At 52.3% G+C, this 18,348-nt stretch overlaps 1 protein-coding gene across 7 annotated transcripts in view; it reads left to right on the top strand.

The window, feature by feature from the left end:
- TMEM51 (transmembrane protein 51) overlaps positions 1-18,348 on the top strand; it is a 54,129-nt gene extending 35,781 nt beyond the window's left edge. For 2 of the 7 annotated variants that reach the window (XM_047871374.1, XM_047871379.1), the window contains exons 2-4: positions 10,027-10,090; positions 14,306-14,868; positions 17,177-18,348. In XM_047871374.1, coding sequence (XP_047727330.1) covers positions 14,525-14,868; positions 17,177-17,585 — 753 coding nt within the window. In that variant the 5' untranslated portion in view covers positions 10,027-10,090; positions 14,306-14,524 and the 3' untranslated portion in view covers positions 17,586-18,348. Of the gene's footprint in view, positions 1-837; positions 1,096-10,026; positions 10,101-14,305; positions 14,869-17,176 lie in introns of those variants that run through there. The other 5 variants (XM_047871373.1, XM_047871377.1, XM_047871378.1 and 2 more) reach the window with 4 other exon arrangements.

The following is an 18,348-nucleotide window of genomic DNA, read 5'->3' as shown; positions in this document are numbered from 1 at the left end:
TACGAGTCTGCTGGCCATACTTCCCCTCTGGTTATCTTTGCTTAATGGCAGGATGGGAGAGTGGAGTCAGACCTGCCGTATGGCTTTAGGCAAGACCTCAGTGTCCTCATCTGTAACATGGGACGATACCCTCTGTCCCTTGGAGTTCGTGTGACGATTAAATAAACTCTATAGGTGGAGTTTTTAGCACTATCCTTGGCTTAGCTGTTAGGCTTATAAATAAAAACAAATTCACTGTTACTATTCAGCCAGGCCCGGGCTGGTGTAGGTGTAGAAAAGCCCTACATAACAATAGGTTCAATAGAATAAACCTTTGTTTTTCTTCCATGTAAACAGAGTCCAGAGTTCAGCAGTCTGGGGCTGGGAGGGTGGCTCAGCAATCACCAGGGACCCGGGCTCCTTCTCTCTTATTGTTCTGCCATCCTCTACTTCATGCTCCAGCATGGCTGCTGGGCTCCGGCCATCACATCTACACCACAGTCAGTAGGAAGGAGGAAGGGGCAAAAAAGAGAGAGAGAGAGGGAGATGTCCCTTCTGCTTAAGAACCCTTCCTGAACGTCCCCCTCCCCTGATACACACATCTGCTTACGTCCCATTGGGTGGAACCTAGTCCTGTGGCCCGGTCGAGCCTCTCAAGAGGCTGGGTAATGGTCTGTATTCTGGGAAGCCCTGGAAAACTGAGCATCAGGAGTTTTCTCACAGCGGAGGAAGGGCAGAGTGGATATTAGGAACCACGAACCGCCCGAACAAAACCACCCTACTGAGGATATCCGGCCAGTGAGTCGGCACTACCCGCCCTCCGGCACAGGTAGGAGAAGAAAAGATCAGGTGAACTGAGCTTGGAGGTGAGCTGTGCCCTCCAGGTGACGTGTCGCTCCAGCCAGCTGGCTCTGCTGCATCCCGAGGAGGTCGTCGCCTTTTCCCGCACGTGAGCGGGGCCCGACTGGCGTTTACAGACCAGAAGGGCGGGGAGGAGCCAAGGCGCGCCCTCTGGCGCCCCCCAGAAACGGTTTTGCGCCTCGGGAGTTTCATCGGGGCTTATCTGTCCAGGAGGAGGCCGCTTCAACGTCACGTGCTGGCTGCCAAGGAAGCACAGTGAGTCTTTTTCGGTTCCCAGGAGGCCTTACAACCTGGGGGAGCAGGTGGTGGCGAGTGTAGAATCCAAATGTCATCCCTCCCATCATCCCTGTGCCGTGTCTTGGCACTTACTGTATACCTAGCTAGCTCTGTTCGCCTAACGTGGATAAAACACTCACTCCTCAACCTTGTGAGGTCGATCCTGTCTGTTCTGATTGCCGCCAGACAGAGGGGATGGAGCCCCGCCCCGAGCGCGGGCTGTGCCCTGACGTCTCTGCGGAGGGGGATGGGGGGGGTAGCGCTTTCCTCCCGGGTTGCTGGGAGCAACAAGGGAAACGATGTTGGGGAGCACGCCCGCTCGTGGAGGTGGGTGAGCACTCGACCGAGGGTCGTTCTCACTCCCTTTCCCAGCGTGAAAGGGGTGCCAAGCCCCACAAAGCGAGCCTCCCCCGTGAGCTGTTATTCTCGTCCCGTCTCCTGCGGGCTGCCCCGTTTTAACCTCAGCCCCAGTTTCATGATTAAACATTCCAGCGTCAGTTATTTACAATATGTCCAGATGAGTATCAGGATTGCAGGGGGCCGAGTGACTCACACGGGGAGAAGTTGGTTTTTATGGAGGGGAAATAACACGAAGGGAAACAAGGAATTCTACCACCTGACCACAGAGACTGAGGTCAGCCTAGGAAGGGCTCCAAGCAGCCAGGGTGTGGGGAGGGGGCTCCCCGTGGGGATGTGGGGCGCTGGGAGGCGGAGTGAGCTAGCTCTCGGCTCAGACGTATCTAGTTCAGATCTTTGCTGTGCCATTCGCTGGACGGCTTTGAGCAGGTGTCTCAACTTCTCTGAACGTCCGTTTCTTCCTCTGTGAAATGGGGATCACTCTAGAAACTTTCTCCTCAGGGTTCTTGGACATTTTATTTTTTTTTAATTTTTTTTTTTTTTTAACGTTTATTTATTTTTGGGACAGAGAGAGACAGAGCATGAACGGGGGAGGGGCAGAGAGAGAGGGAGACACAGAATCCGAAGCAGGCTCCAGGCTCCGAGCCATCAGCCCAGAGCCCGACGCGGGGCTCGAACTCCCGGACCGCGAGATCGTGACCTGGCTGAAGTCGGACGCTTAACCGACTGCGCCACCCAGGCGCCCCTCTTGGACATTTTAAATGTGATAATGAAGGGGCGCCTGGGTGGCTCAGTCGGTTGAAGATCCCACTTCGGCTCAGGTCACAATCTCATGGTTCGTGGGTTCAAGCCCCGCATCGGGCTCTGTGCTGATGGCTTAAAGCCTGGAGCCTGCTCCGGATTCTGTGTCTCCCTCTCTCTGCCCCTCCCCAGGTCACACTCTGTCTCTGTCTCTCAAAAATAAATAAATGTTAAAAAAAATTTTTTTAATAAATATAAACATTAAAAAATTTTTTTAATGTGACCATGAATAATAAGTTTTAAAAATAATTATTTTAAGTAATAAATATGATATATTAAGTTGTCTAAATACAATTAATAGCAATAACAATAAATGCATGGAAAGCACCCAGCACCGGGCCTGGCACTTCGTAAATGCTTAGGGGATCGTTCACTGTTGCCGCTATGATCCCAGGAGGTGACAGGTGGAAAAAGAATCTGGTGTGACTGGTGACATCCTGAAAACCGGAAGCAGGAGGAGGCCAGGGCTGGCGAAAGCAGGTCTGGCTGGGGGGCTTTCAGTGGGAATCACAGGTAGCAAGGAAGAGAGGGCTGGGAGAGGGCTGGACAAGCTTGAGCGAATTCCAGAAAGGCGCTTGGCAGAAGGTTTGGGAACCGCTTCCGTGGAAGCAGCATCACTGTGGCTAAAAAAGAAAACGTCCAGATATGGGCAGGATGACCGCTCTCGGACTACGTCCTACCCTCCCCAATCAAGGGCCGCCCTGATAAAGGCCTGGGAACAGGGAGGGCTTTGCTTCTGCAGCATCCATCGGCCTGCAAAGGTCTGTCTGTCCTCTCTACACACCTCCAGTTTGGGTTAGAAACCCCCACGTAAGGACCACATAAAATAAACGCCTGCTTAGCTTTGTCCTGAGGGCTTAGGAACTGGGCCACCAGGAGAGCGGGTGCCTGCTGATACAGCGTGAGGACGCATGCCTTTGCCGCAGTTTTTACCCCGGCCAAGTTAGAGCAAGTGCAGGCTTGCCTCCGGAGAAATCTCTGGTTAAAATGTAAGTGCGGTGCAGGAGGGCCGGGTTGCCCAGCCCTCCTCCGTCCAGCCTGGCCACGCGAGGAAGAGGTGCAAAATCCACCGAGGGGTCCATTTTATCAGGATCAAGGAACTGTGTCCGATTAAATGAGCCGCTGGACGAGAGAAGGTCTGAGAATTAGCAGGTGCCGGAGGAAGGTGTGCCCTGCGTGCATTGCCCGTGGCTGCTGTAACAAATGACCCCAAACTTGGTGGCTAAAAACAACATAAATTCACTCTCTTGCCGTTCCTAAGGCCAGAAGCCTGCGGTCAGTTTCACGGGCTAAAGTCAGCAGGTCTGCTGGGCTGGTTCCTTCTGGAGGCTAGAGGGGAGAAAGTGATACCTTGCTGACTCGGGGGCCAGTAGGTGCCCACCCCCCACATCCCCCCGGGCTCGTGGCCCCTCCCCTCAGCACCGCAGCCCCCTGCTTCGACCTTACATCTCTCACTTCCTCCTCTGACCTTTTTGCCTCCCTCTTGTAAGGACACTTGTAATTAAATTGGACCCACCCGGATGATCCCGGCTAATCTCCCCATCTCAGGCCCCTTAACTTAATCACATCTGAAAAGTCCTTTTTGCCACCTAAAGTTAACAGTCACAAATTCCAGGGATTAGGACTGGGATATCTGGGGGGAGGTCATCATTCAGCCTCCTACATGCCTTCTCCCAAATTCTGAGAGACACAGAGGGGTGAGTGGCGAATAGGCCCGAGCTGAACCCCAGATTCTTCTCTGCCCCCAACTCCAATGGCCTTGAATTAGCCTCTCACCCCCTCCGGGCCTCTAAAGATGACGGATGCTCACCTCCTCTATAGGCTGGAAATGACCGCTAACACACCCGGAGCGGTTCATCTCTGCCCGCCACCAGGTGTAGGGAAACCCTTAATGCAGTCACTCATTGATTTTCTAGCTTTACTGTCCCTGGAAACAGCCAGACAGTCTCCTGCCTCGGGGCCTCTTTACTTTGGTTCCCTCTGCCTGGAATGTCCTTCACCCAAATAGCCACATGGTTCCCTCCCCGGCCTCCTTCAAAGCCCTGTTCAAATAACACTCTCTCAGTCACTGTGCTCCCTGACCCCCACATTTAAAGTCCCCCCGCCCCCCGCCCAGCACCCCTTACCACTGGCCTCCGTGTCAGGTGCGGGCGTCATTGTTCTCGGCTTGTCTTCCCATCTAGCACGGGATGGAATTTTCCCAGACAGGTGGTTGTCCGTGAGCTCTCCGGGGACAGGGCCTTCCGTCTGTTTTGGCCATTCCTCTATCCCCAGCACTTACAGCCAGCCCTGGAACGTGGTAGACGCCCAGTTAATGTTTTGTTGAGCAAATGAATAAATACCTATACCCCCAAACTTTGAGCCCGTAACGCGGAACAACCCATGAGTTCCATCCACATCCGGCTCCCTGACCAGTGAGACGGCTAAAGCGGACGGTGATGAGAGGAGGCCTCTCGGTGACTGAAGTCGCCGGGCCGAGATGGGAACACGGCCTGGGGCCCAGAGTCCACCCTGGGAAGCCCAGTGCGTGCTGGGAGCGCTCGATACTCGGAAACGGTCTCTCCAGTCCCTGATTTAAGCTCTCCCCTCTGCCTACTTTTTGCTGCAAAAATGCCTCTTGGGGAGGAGAAACAAATGAAGCAGGTCAGCGTCCAAAATGACCCGCACAAGGACATAGGCTATGTCCACATGGTGCCCGGGTTAGCCAGCACACTAAGCGAGCAGCGGAGTCGCAGGGGCTCCCTGTCTCTGGGGAATGACCTGTTGCTGGCCTCACTGGTGGGACTGATAACAGGTCCTGTCTTGGTGACTTGACAGAAAGGCTGGTGTCCTATTGCCTCGAGGATGAGGAGGGGCTGCGCACAGGACCGCCACTTACACGCTGTGAGACCCGGGGCAGGTTTCTCAACCTCTCTGTGCCTCAGTGCATTCAGCGATGACACGGACCAAGGTGGGGATAAGAGCACCTCTCTCATATGATGCTTGGGCGGAATGAATGAGTTCAACCCATGCAGAGCGCTTCGCGTGAGCCCGGCACACAGGAGCGTCCAGGAAATAGTAATAGGTGTGTCTGCAGCTGGCCGCATGCTGGGGCCGGGTGGGGTGGTCAGTGCCCGTGGTCGGCCTGGCTCTCCAGAGAGGGAGGCCACTGGCGGCCCAGCCCCAGAGCCTGGAGAAGGATCAAGGTGTCAGACTCACTGAGTTGAGGACGATGGGAGCCTTGCTTCCTGCCCTGCGTCTCATGGGCACCAGACTCTGTCCTGGCAGGGAAACACACACAGCGAGGTCACATTTCCCAAGAAATATTGAATGTGGCTGGAGCCCTCGGGACTGGCTCCCTGGTGCCAGCCAGCCTTGTAAATAGGGTCACACGCCAGCCACTTGCTTAGAGAGAGACACCTTGTCAAGCTCCCAAAGACTAGATACCTGGTTTAGCTCACTGCTTCTGTTTATGGCTCCTGGAGCCTTCAGAATGAATTTATCTTCCGATTAAGGATCAGGCGCCAATATTTAAACGGATTAGCAGGGAGACTGGAGATGTCAGGTCTTATAAAATTCACCAAGATCTGGGGTGCCTGGGGGGCTCAGTCGGTGAAGCGACCGGCTCCGGCTCAGGTCACGATCTCACTGTTGGTGAGTTTGAGCCCCGTGTCGGGCTCAGAGCCTGGAGCCTGTTTCAGATTCTCTCTCTCTCCCTCTGTCTCTCTCTCTCTCACTCAAAAATAAATAAACATTTTTTTTTAAAAATTCCCCAAGATCTTCCGTTGGGGAGGGGAAAACTTCCTCTTTTCAGTGCAGCAAGTGTTAGGTTCTGGGAACCGTCCCCTCTCCCATCTCTGTGCAGTTTCTCAGACTGAACCCTCCCCACAGATCGCCCTTAACCCTCACCTACCCCCAAACTCCACCCAAGGTAAATTTCATACACCTCAAGGCCTTGCAAAGCTTCTGGATCTTCCTTCCCCCACCTCCCTCAAAGGTAATCTCTTGCCCCTTCTGTAGGCTCGTTCTCTGTGCCCCATGTTATCAGTACTGCCTTGTGATTTATGGGTTTTAGAATCAGACGTGCCTTATACCTGCCTTGTATACTAGCTGTGTAACTTTGGACAAGTCACTATACCTCTCTGAGCCTCTGTGTCTTTATCTGTAAAATAGAAATAGTAATGATCAAGTGATCATACGCGAAAGGAGCTGGACACAGGACCTGGCACGGAGTCGGCACCCGACCCACGTTCACTCTTACCTGATGCTGACTTCCCTTCTATAAGAAAGCATCACTTGTCTTCCCGCTGGACTGTAAAAGTATCTCACACATCCGTGTGTCCCCCCCCCCCAAAGCCCCTGGCACACAATAGGGACCCAGCAAGTGTCAGATGCAAATTCCTTAGAAAGCCATTTTAAAAGAAAGGGACACCTGTTACCCCTCATGCTTCTGCGATGAAATATCTCCCAGAATAAACTGCCGTGCTCGTTTCTGGCCTGCCTGCCCTGCCCAGGGAGCGGCGTCGTGCAAGGGAAGGAGGAACATGGGCAAAGTCAGCAGGATTTGATTGTGAATCTCGCCTGCTGCTTAGCACTGTGTGCCCTAGGGCGAATTATGTAACCTCTCTGAGATTCGGAGAGAGTGGGCTCCTCGCTCCTTGAAGGATGGCTGCTGCTGGGACTTACACTACTCTTCCTACAGTTGTGGCTCTGCCTTGCAGATCGCTTAGCACCTTTTCCTTCACCGCCAGCTCTCTCCGGGCCCAGGCAACCCTCTTCCCTCCCCTCTACCTTTATGACTCATTTGGCCACATGCCTTTCATTCTTCCTGAGTGCTCAGTCTCCAAGAACATGCTCTGAACGAATGGGAACCTGATGCCTTTGACCTTGGTTGGTAGGGAGGTGGCCTGACTCTCCCAGGCTGGAGGGGAGCTGCGGCAGTGGTGGCTCAGAGCCCTTCTCCTCCCGGTCCCCCCAACCTTCCCCCCTGCATGGGACCGGAACTTGGTGACAAAAGGGACTAAACTTGGTGACAAAAGGGCTGAAACTTGGCCCAGAGGGCCCCCACTGAGTTCTTCCTTTGTGATGGGAATGTGGCCTGGTTCCCTGAATGCAGCTGGGGATCCCTTTCCCAATTATGCAGCTTGGCAGGAAGAGCTCAGGGCACAGGGAGATTGGTCAAGGAGGCTCTTTGTCCTGGGAACTGGTCACACTGCCAGGACTGAGATCCCCTCCCATGGAAGGTTGGATGGGCTGGAGCTGTGCCTTCCTTCTGGGGCCAGGGGGCAAGCTTCGTGGCCACTCAAGGGTCTAGATCAGATCCTTGGCTTCTGAACTGCGTTCCAGAGAATTTCTGGGGTTCAGCGGGAACCGGGCCAGGGAACACTCCACCATCGTTTGGGGCCCTTCGCTCCATTTCAGCTAGAGCAGAGCCTTTTTTTCCCTTTCTTTTGTTCAATTTTATTCCAAGTGTTGTCTTCATATCAGACTCATAGCAGGTCCCTCTAGGTGTGGGGTGGCTACACGCGGGTGTCAGCCAAGTGGGGCGTCCGGTGTCCAGAGCTGTGACTATCCGCCCCCACCCCGGAAATCCATGCTGGCTCTGGTTGGGCCAAGGGTGCTCGTGGGAGGGAAGACAGCGGCTGCCCAAAAGGAAGGAGGCTCAGGGCTCTCACCCCTGCCCACTCCTGCCTAGGAACACCAGGGGACATTGGTAGAGTCACCACTTCGGGTCAGAATGGAAATCACAATTAACTGGGCACCTCTCCCATGTTGCTGGCAAGCGGTCTGCACACGGGTTACTCCTGAAGGTTGCTCTAACGAATCCTCTCCCCCTCGGTGCCAACTGTGGACTAGGAATTTCCCCAAATTGATATGGGACATTGGCTAAACTTTTTAACTTGCGAGATATTCATTCAATGAAGAGTTAGTTATTAAGCACCTGCTGGCTTCCCTAACAAGAGCTTTATACTCCAGTGGGGGAGACAGGGAGCCTACAAGAAGACAAACCAATACTATTATAGATGGTGAGGTAATGTCATCCGTCCGTGGGAAGGAATGTCATCAGGGAACCAACAAGCATGGGGCTTAAGAGTAGCTGGGTGAAGGAGGGGCATTTTATACAGAGTGGTTAGGGATATCCTTTTTGAGGAGGTGGAGTTTGAGGTGAGAGACAGAAGCAGTAAAAAGTAGCCAGACCAGGGGCACCTGGGTGGCTCAGTCGGTTAAGTGCCAACTTTGGCTCAGGTCATGATCTTGCAGTTCACGGGTTCCAGCTCCACGTCGGGCTCTGTGCTGACAGCTCGGAGCCTGGAACCTGCTTCGGATTCTGCGTCTCCTTCTCTCTCTGCCCCTCCCCCACTTGCGCTCCATATGTCTCTCTCTCGAAACTAAATAAACATTAAAAAAAATTGTTTTTAAGTAGCCAGACCAAGCGCAAAGGCCTTGTGGCAGGACGTGCTCGGTGTGAGTGAAAAACAGAGCAGAAGCCACGGAGGGTTGATGAGCCAAGAGAGAAGAAATGAGAGAGGCAGGAGCCAATCCAATCTGGTGGGACAAGGGAGTTTGGATTTTATGCTACGAGTGTGGGAAAAATGTTGATGGTTTTGGAAATTCCTGCCGCAAAATAATTCAACCAATCGAAAAGGCCCCTATAAGATACCTATGAAGTTTAAGGAATAACGTCATAAGTAAACACCCACGTACCCTTCTCTCTCACCCTCCCCAGGCACTGTTTCTCACTCCTCCAGGGAGGTCGCTATGATCCTGAATTTTAGTTTTTGCAACCTTTGCATTTCTTCCTCTTATTACAAAAATGGACACGTGTTGTTTGGTTTTGCCTCGCTCGGAACTTCACATAAACGGAAACATGCCGGGTTTGCTTTCCCGTTCAACCTCACGCTGGCCAGAATGGGCCACATCGGTGCATGTAGCTGCGGGTTCTTTGTGTTCATGGCTGTGTAATACTCCACTGGATGATGCTGTCGTGGCTCACGCTTTTTCCTGGTGCCTGGCATCACTCGGTTTTCTTGTGTTGAACCAACCTACATTCTGGGGATAAACCCAACTTGATGGTGATGTATTATGTAATTGTCTGCTTTTAAAAAGACATCGTGGGATTCCATTTGCTGATATTTTGTTTAGGATTTTTGTTTAGGCCCGTCATTTTCCTCTCTTGCCTTGTCCTTATTTACTTTAGGGATCAAGGTTATACACTCCTCATAAAATGACTTGGGGGAGTGTTTCCTCTTCTTTGAGTCTCCAGAGCACTTGTATAAGACAGATAAAACCACATAAGGGTCTGGTAAATGCAGCTACTGGACTGTCATCCTTCCGCGGCCCCACTTTTTTGGTCCAGAGTCTTGGTTTCTTTGGGGACAACCTTTCTTGCATGTACCCCAACCGATGCCCTCCTTCCCCCAAGAAAAAACAAAGAAAACACATACCCACCCACCCAGGAAGCATCTCAAATTGAAATGCTCACCTCTGGGGTGCCTGGGGGGCTCAGTCAGTTAAGCGTTAGACTTCGGCTCAGGTCATGATCTCACGGTTCGTGGGTTCGAGCCCCGCGTCGGGCTCTGTGCTGACAGCTCGGAGCCTGGAGCCAACTTCGGATTCTGGGTCTCCCTCTCTTTCTCTGCCCCACCCCCGCTCATGCTCTGTCTCTGTCTCCCAAAACTGAATAAACGTTTTTTTTTTTTTAATTAAAAAAAAAAAAAAGGAGAAGAAATTCTCACCACTTACTTAGAAAGCTGTGTTTCTGGTTTCTTACAGGTGGGTCCTTAATTCAAGATTTTAGTATGAAGAATTGTTTCCCAGCCTGCCCTGAGCACCCCAGGTAACAACAGGTAGATGCTTCTCTTAAGTAGTTAACAACTTTTCTTGAACACCCAGGTGTAGAATCACTCACTTATCCTTGAGGGCAGCCTTGACCATGAGCCACGATGGGTCCATGAGTCTGGCTGAGCTGGGACCCTAGTCTGCCTGCCAAGGCTGCCCTGTTTTAAGGACGTGTTGGAAACTATGTGGTCCAAATCCTCCGAGCACAAAATTAGCTTCTTTCCATATTTTTGAAAGGGAAAGAACATCATGCTAAATATAACGTGGGTCAGCAAGCCAGAAACAACATAAACAGCCATCAGCTGCGGCTCGGGAGCTGGGTTTCCACATCCCTGGTGAACCCAACAGGATCCTGGGCTCCAGAGGGAGCGTGCAATCGACGAGCGATGTTGAGCGACCATTGGAAGCGTAACCCTGCCACGAACCCAAAACCCAAAAACCTTTACTTCATTTGTTCATTCTAAAGGCACCACAGGCCCGTTTCTGTTTCCAGTCCTTAGTCTCCCAGTAAGAAAAAGACAACAAAAATCATTCTAATCCCACAACACACACACACACACACACACACACACACACACACAACTAAAACCACCGTGGTATGCATAATTTGAGTGTTTTGAAATTTAATATAATACATTAAATAGTGTTTGTGTATCTGTTTATGTATTATGGAGGGCCCCAAGCCATTATAATATCCAACACCATGTAATCTTTGCTCCCCTCGTGGGTGGTCTCACCCCATTGGCAATGCAAGCTTTAAATAATATTAAATAACAAACCTTTCTCTAAGGACTGACTCTTGTGCTGGTCACATACGGTTCTCGGTGCTTTATGTATCTCTCCTTGTTCACTTATCAAAACTCTCCTAAGAGGTGAAAACTAGAAGGCTTTTATTTCCCCTTTGCAGTGGTGGATACTGAGGCACAGGGAGGTTAAGTAATTCGCCCAAAGTCACACAGGTAGGAAAGCAGAGTGAGGCTCTGAGCTCAGGCAGCCGGTTTCCAAACTGGTTCCAAAGTTCATGTTCAACCACCAACCTATGTTGCCTTGCAACAATACGTTGTTCTGGTTGTAACACCTTCAAGATACAGAAATTGAGTGAAAGCTATACGCTCCAAGCCCTCTCCGTTCTCGGAGGCAATCGTTGCTAAATTTGGAATGTGCCCCTCCTCTGAGATTTTTACAAACATGTTTGCATGCGGGAAAATATTTTGTCTCTTTGTTTTAAGGTAAGAAGGACCCAGTCTTCCTTCCCATGTATTCATATATACATGCCTGTGTATAGAATTTTTAAAATTATAGGGGCGCCTGGGTGGCGCAGTCGGTTAAGCGTCCGACTTCAGCCAGGTCACGATCTCGCGGTCCGTGAGTTCGAGCCCCGCGTCGGGCTCTGGGCTGACGGCTCAGAGCCTGGAGCCTGTTTCCGATTCTGTGTCTCCCTCTCTCTCTGCCCCTCCCCCGTTCATGCTCTGTCTCTCTCTGTCCCAAAAATAAATAAACGTTGAAAAAAAAATTAAAAAAAAAAATTATAATCACACTGCACGTGCCGGTTTTTTTTTTTTTTTAACCTTGTCTGACTTTAAAACGTATCATTAGCCGGCCTGAAACCGTAATTTAATAAGCACGCGTACCATATTTTACTTAACCAGATGCAGGTTATTGGCTATTTCAGTAGCTTCTAGTTTCCCACCGCTACCAAGCTATGATGAATATCCTTGCCCTGTACATAAGTCTTACAAGTTGGAATTACAGAGCCAAACGGTATAAGCATTTTGAAACGTTTCATCCATAAATGCCAAAATTTGCCACTTAGAAAAATTGTATGAAATGACTTATCCCAATACCATTACCCACACTGGGTGTTGGTGCCTGTTTTCAGTCGCTGACAATTGAACAGGCCCAAATGTGTGAATCCTGACATTTTCATCTCTGTCGGTGACTCTTATCTGAGGCTTGTTTTCCTCATGGGACAGGATACGGCGAAGCTGGAGTTGAGAGAGCAGGGAAGGTGGAATGTTAAAGTGGCCCCGATCCCTGGTTTAGAAAACACACTGTCAGCCTCCCACGTTCAAGGCCTACCTGTAGGGCCCCCTAGCAGGTGCTCAGTAATGGGCTTTTTAATCTGCTTCCCACACCAGCCTCAGGCTGAACCTTTACCCCCAGAGCCCCCGCCCCGCCCCTCCCCTGCCGGTCTCATCTCAGATCCATGTGGCAGAACCGCCGATCCCCTCATCCTTTCCTTTGCTGGCTGTGAGTGATATTGTAAGAAACAAATACCCTTGTGTATACGGTAGACTTTTCAGCTGGTCCCACCGCCACTGGCTGCAGCAGAATGGATCCTTGTTCAGTGCCCTGCACGCACACACATACATGTTCACACACCAGGATGCGTGCATATATGCATACATACAAATACATGTAGGACAGCACGAACAGGGTGCAGACCCTATTATGTGAAGCGGGACTTCTCTCTCGGGGAGACTTTCCGTAGGACACACACCTACCGAATTCCAGCTTCTATACTCTCTTCCCATTTTGTTGTTATTCCTTGTGGGCTTTTTCCTGCTAGTCCCGGAAGCCCCACCAGCCCTTAACTTGCTCACCACTATTTCTCCAGTGCCTAACACTGCTTAGCAGATGCGCAAGAAATATTTGTCGCATGCAAAAAAGAAGGAACAGACCTCAAGCCGATAAAGGATATTATCCCAAATATTTTTAGAGTATTTTTTAACAAAGTGGCCAGTTTCAGATGGAGCCCGTTGTTTGATGAGAAAATATCTCTGCGGCGTTGGATTTCAAGTGGCCTGGTTAGCCGTCCTTCTGGAAAGATTGGAAAGAATGCACAATTGAAAACAGGACCTTGCCCAGCCAAACATCTGTCAAGTTTTACTGTTCTACAAAGGTTGCTGTCCCGGGAATCACGTTCTGAAGAGCAGTTAGCCAGGAAGGGCGCTGCTCGCTGGTCCTCCTGGCCCCTGAGAGTGTTCTCAGCTAAACCTTCAGGGGACTTGCTTGTCTTGCTCACTCTTCCTGACAACAAATGGTTGTGGAATCCCGGGACGAGGGGCTGCTCCCTTTAGCATGGAGTCTCCGAGCCACTTCGGGGGAAGAAGGTGTCTCATCCAGCCGGGCACAGCAGCTATGATGAGGAATGGGCAGGCTTCTGCTCCTTTAAGAAAAGCAAAACCCCGGGGCACCTGGGGGGCTCAGCTGGGTAACAGTCTGACTCCGGCTCAGGTCATGATCACACGGTTTGTGCGTTCGAGCCCCGTGTCAGGCTCTGTGCTGTTAGCTTCAGATCCTCTGCCCACCCCCCGCCCCCAATCTCTCTGCCCCCCTGAGCACATGCGCTCTCTCTCTCTCTCTCTCTCTCAAAAATAAAATAAACATTAAAAAAAAAAAAGGAAAACAAAACTCCATATGGCCGAAGGGAAGCTAGTCTCACAGGATGGCTTCAGATGGCCTCTGTTCATTTCATTCAATGAATCGGCAAACGTGTTTGGAGTCCCTCTATGTCCCAGGTGCAGAGAGAAAGAGGATGTGTCACAGGAAGAGAGAGACTGGCCACAGCCACTGCCGGGGGCTTGTGGGAGCCCACGGAAAGGGGCAGCTGAGCAGGGGTGACCAGAGAACAGCAGAGATGCTAGAGGGGGGGCGTGCGGAGAAGGGCGAGGTGAGAGATGGTGGGGGGAGGCAGTCACGGGCGTGATCCTAGGAGCCTGGATTTTCTGCTGCAGGAAATGGGGAGCCATCGAAGGTGGTGGCCGGACCGCAGGCTGTGCGGACTGGGACGTTTCACTGAGGGATGCCCGTCACCCAGGCGATTTGGGTACCGCTACTGACCACGGCTCAGGCTCCCCCTCGTTCTCGCTCCTCGCCGGACCCAGCGAGAGCTCAGACTCTACCGCACTTTGTTGAATTCCACAAACTGTTTTAAGGACCCGGAGCTCTGACCTTTCTGGTCTCCTGCATGGAAAGGTCCGGCTTTTCCTTTTCGGGCGGGGTAGGCGGGTCAGCCCTCCTTCCGCAGGCTCACACAAGGAGCCGAGCGCAGCACGTAAGACATCTGGAATGCATCAAAGGCGAGGCCCCGCCAGAGCCCGTGGCTCCGTCCTGCTTCGTGGCCGCTTCAACAGTACGGCCGCTGTGCTCACAAGAGCGTCTCAGGTCCGAACTGATCTTCCCCTCTCCTCTTTCTGCTTTCTCCTTCCAGACCTCTCGGCCGCAGCCGTCCACACAGGATGCCTCGAACTTGCCCGAAGCCATCCCTCGAGAGCTCAGCCGCTGTTTCTTTGGGGTGGCCCTAGGGATTTTGTGCAGGGCGTTGAGCGGGTTTTGGGTTGCTTTGGCTGCTGCTGCTGCCCTTATCTATTGATTTTCTTCCTTGGAGCCCGGCCTTGCCCTGCGCGCCCCCCCCACCCCCCACCCCGGCATGATGGCCCAGTCGAAGGCCAACGGCTCCCACTATGCGCTGACCGCCATCGGCCTGGGGATGCTGGTTCTCGGGGTCATCATGGCCATGTGGAACCTGGTGCCCGGGTTCAGCGCCGCCGAAAAGCCGACCGCCCAGGGGAACAACAAGACCGAGATCGGCAGCGGGATTCTCAAGAGTAAGACCTTCTCCGTGGCCTACGTGCTGGTCGGGGCTGGGGTGATGCTCCTCCTGCTCTCCATCTGCCTGAGCATCCGGGACAAGAGGAAGCAAAGACAAGGCGAGGAGATGGCCCACATCCAGCACCAGGCGGGGGCCGAGCCACATGCCCCAGAGGAAGATAGGTGAGGACTGGCCACCCCCCAGACCGTGGGGGGGGTGGGGGGTGGGGGGACACATGCGTGGGCACACTCTCAGGGCTCCCCGAAGACACCGTTTGCATCTGGGAGACTCTAGGAGACCGCCCCTTTAGTCTAGGGGTAGAGTCTCCCCCCCGCCCCCACTAAGGCTCTGTACAGCCATTTCTAATTGCCCAAATAACTGTATTCTTCTATCCCGGAGAGTCCCAAATAATGTGGAATGAATGGATTACAGAGGTACCACGATTCTGACACCCGCAGGGAAGATGCATGGGGCCTGGGGTGGCCAGAGCCACATCGGGCAGACGGCTCGTCCGTTCATCCCAGCATGCTGTGCGCACACGCCTTGCATCGTAAAGGTTGGGGGGCGGGGGCACCTGGGTGGCTCAATCGGTTAAGCGTCCGACTTCGGTTCAGGTCACGATCCCATGGTTCATGAGTTCGGGCCCCGCATCAGGCTCTCTGCTGTCAGCACAGAGCCTGCTTTGGATGCTCTGTCCCCCTTGCCCTCTGCCTCTCCCCCCCTACTCTCTCTCAGAAATAAACATTAAAAAAGAAAATTAAAAAGAAAAAGAAAAGAAAAGGTTGGGAAGCAGCATCCTGTTGGACCAAAAAACGCCACAAACACGTTCAAGGGATAAGCGATAAATTGGGGAAGAGATGATAAAGGTTGACATCCCTACTATAGAAAGAGCCCTTCCAAATAAATGTGAAAGAGGCACACACCAATGGGGAAACGGACAAAAGATACAAGCAAGCTTTTCATCCATGTTCAGACAATAGATGTCCAACCTCATTAGTCACGAGACACAAACAGATAGGTATCATTATTCTTTGCCTATCTTAATGGCCAAGGCAGACAGCCCCCGGTGTTGGAGAGCTGTAGGGAAATGGGGGTGTTGATTGACGCAACCCTTCCGAAGGGGAGTTTCATAGTAAGAGGAGGTATTGAGGATGCGTGGACCTATCCATTCTGTTCCTGAGAGCCGATGCTTGGAAGGTCATCACACAAGTGCAAAGGAATTTGTACCCATCTATTCACCAGACCATTGCTTAGAATAGCAAAACCTGAGAAACAACCTAACTACCCATCGTTCAGGCTAAATCATGGCACGCCCATTCAGTGGCATTCTACGAAGCCACAGTCGACCTACAGTTGCTAACGTGGGACCACGTGTGCACCACGTTGAGAGAAGGAGGTTTTAACAGCATCTTTGGTAAGGTCCTAATCTCATCAAATGTCGTGGCTGTGGGATTACAGACGAGTCCGGAAAAGTGCACAGCAGAGTGTTAGTGGTTGTGTCCAGGTGGAAGGACTTGGGATGGTTTTATTTTGTGCGTTAGGTTTTCCCGTGTTGTTTGGATTTTCTGCAAGTTTGTTATCTTTCTAGCGGGAAGGGAGTTGTTTTCAGTTTGGAAGAATTCAGTCCATTTTCTGATAAAAGATCGTGCAGGCGTATTCTAGAAAACTTAGGAAATACAGAAAAGAACAAAGAAGGGAAATCAGTCCCCCGTAATTACCACCCTCGCCATGTGAGTGCTCATGGCCGTGAGCACACGCATGGCTAAGGGACACGAAAGGAACAAACAGGGACAAACAGTGAGGGTCAGATGTCGGCCATTATCACCCAAAGGTTCAAGTGTATAAAAAACAACAACAACCAACACCCTGACTCTCTGGTTTTCTCTTTCAACAGTCAAATGAGAGTAAGCCTGAGGACCTGACCTGTCTTTTAAGTCTTGTAGTGAACTTGGAAGACAAAAATCACAGAATCACTTGCAATACATATAAATTTTATATCAGATACTCATTCTCTACCTAGGGAAACCATTTTGCTTCAAATCGGCAGCGATTTCCTGCACGTTCGTGTTGCCTCTGGCCAAAGGACCCAGCAGGGCACCAGAATAGCCCATCCCGCATGTGGTTAAATGGGAGGCTTAAAAGCAAAGGGGGCTTAATACGTCCTTGTGTTAACGCTTCCAGATAAGACAGTGTAGTCATTGAGAGTGTGGTGTTCTGTGCCTGCTCTCCCGCTTCCTCGATATATGACCAAATCACATGACCTCGATGTGTCTGCTTCCCCATCCACAAAATGGGTACAGTGATAGTACCTAGCTCACAGTGTTGTTAGGAAGATGAGAGTGGTCGGTATGTGTTAAGGTACCTAGAACAGCACCCGACTCCTGTAGGAGGACCCAGTGCTGACACAGGATCTGGAGCTCATCTACCTGTGATTTTCAGGGGCATGAGTCCGTGCTAACCCTCTCCTTGTCGCTGTGTGTTATCTCGCAGCCAGGAGGAGGAGGAGGAGGCCTCCTCAAGGTACTATGTCCCCAGCTACGAGGAAGTGATGAACACAGACTACTCAGAGGCGAGGGAACCGGACCAGAACCCGAGGATGAGCATCTCTCTCCCCTCCTACGAGTCCTTGACGGGGCTCGACGAGTCGAGCCCCACGGCAGCCAGGGCCAACGCGGAGACCGGCGCAGGGAATCCCCCCGACAGGCAGAACTCCAAGCTGGCCAAGCGCCTGAAGCCCCTGAAAGTGCGAAGGATTAAATCCGAAAAGCTCCACCTCAAGGACTTCAGGATCAACCTCCCGGACAAAAACGCCCCTGCCCCCTCCATCGAGCCGTTGACTCCCCCGCCACAGTACGACGAAGTCCACGAGAAGCCTTCGGACGCCCGGCCACCTGACTGACGACCTCGCTCCGTGTGTCCCTCCGGTTGCTCACCCTCCACACCACGGACCCCCAGTGAAGCCACTTCAGCTGCAGTCGAGAAGCGGAGGGGCCGGATGCACCCAGAGCCATGTGGCTGGGGGTGGGGGGTGGGGGGGTCCCGGGACTAGGGGGTGACTGACGTCCACAGAACCTCACCTAGCAGGTGCGTCCGGAAGAGCCGCCGCCTCGGGCCTCGGGACGTGGACCCCGCCGGGGCCGCCGCGTAGGCACCTTCCCTGTTGTTCCTCCCCCGACTCGGAGTTGTCGGCGACAACACCCCTCTTTCCGATCAGGAGAGGACCCCGAGCGGCTGGTTTAGGTTGTGATTTTTGTTTTGCTTCCACTAGGACTGTTTTGTGTCAAAGAGAAAACAAGTTATCGTGCCTTTGCTTTCCTCACTGGAGTCCTGAGCTGTGGGCAGGAGATGTGACTCAGCCTTAGAGAAAGGACACGGGGCCGGTTGGTGAATGAAGACAAACCAGGGGCTGAATGATTGGGGGCGGGGTGGGGGGGGGAGCGAGGCCCGGGGTGGGTGGGGGGGCTCTCTCAGAGTCCCTGAAGCCATGCACTCTCTGAGGGTCCAAGGCCCGGTGATGCATTCCATCAGAGTCTTTCCTGGCCCCCTCTCCTAGTCTCTCCTGTGTAAGGGCAAAAAAGGAAAGCATACTATGAGATGCTCCGTTCCTTCGAAAATGCCATGCAACTGAGCTTTTTATAATAAAATATTTTATATGGACTACA

This window comes from Prionailurus viverrinus, chromosome C1 (genome assembly GCF_022837055.1).
Source record: "Prionailurus viverrinus isolate Anna chromosome C1, UM_Priviv_1.0, whole genome shotgun sequence".
Classification (NCBI taxonomy): domain Eukaryota; kingdom Metazoa; phylum Chordata; class Mammalia; order Carnivora; family Felidae; genus Prionailurus; species Prionailurus viverrinus.
Note: the sequence above shows the minus strand (reverse complement) of the source record. Positions and strands in the feature narration are given on the sequence as shown.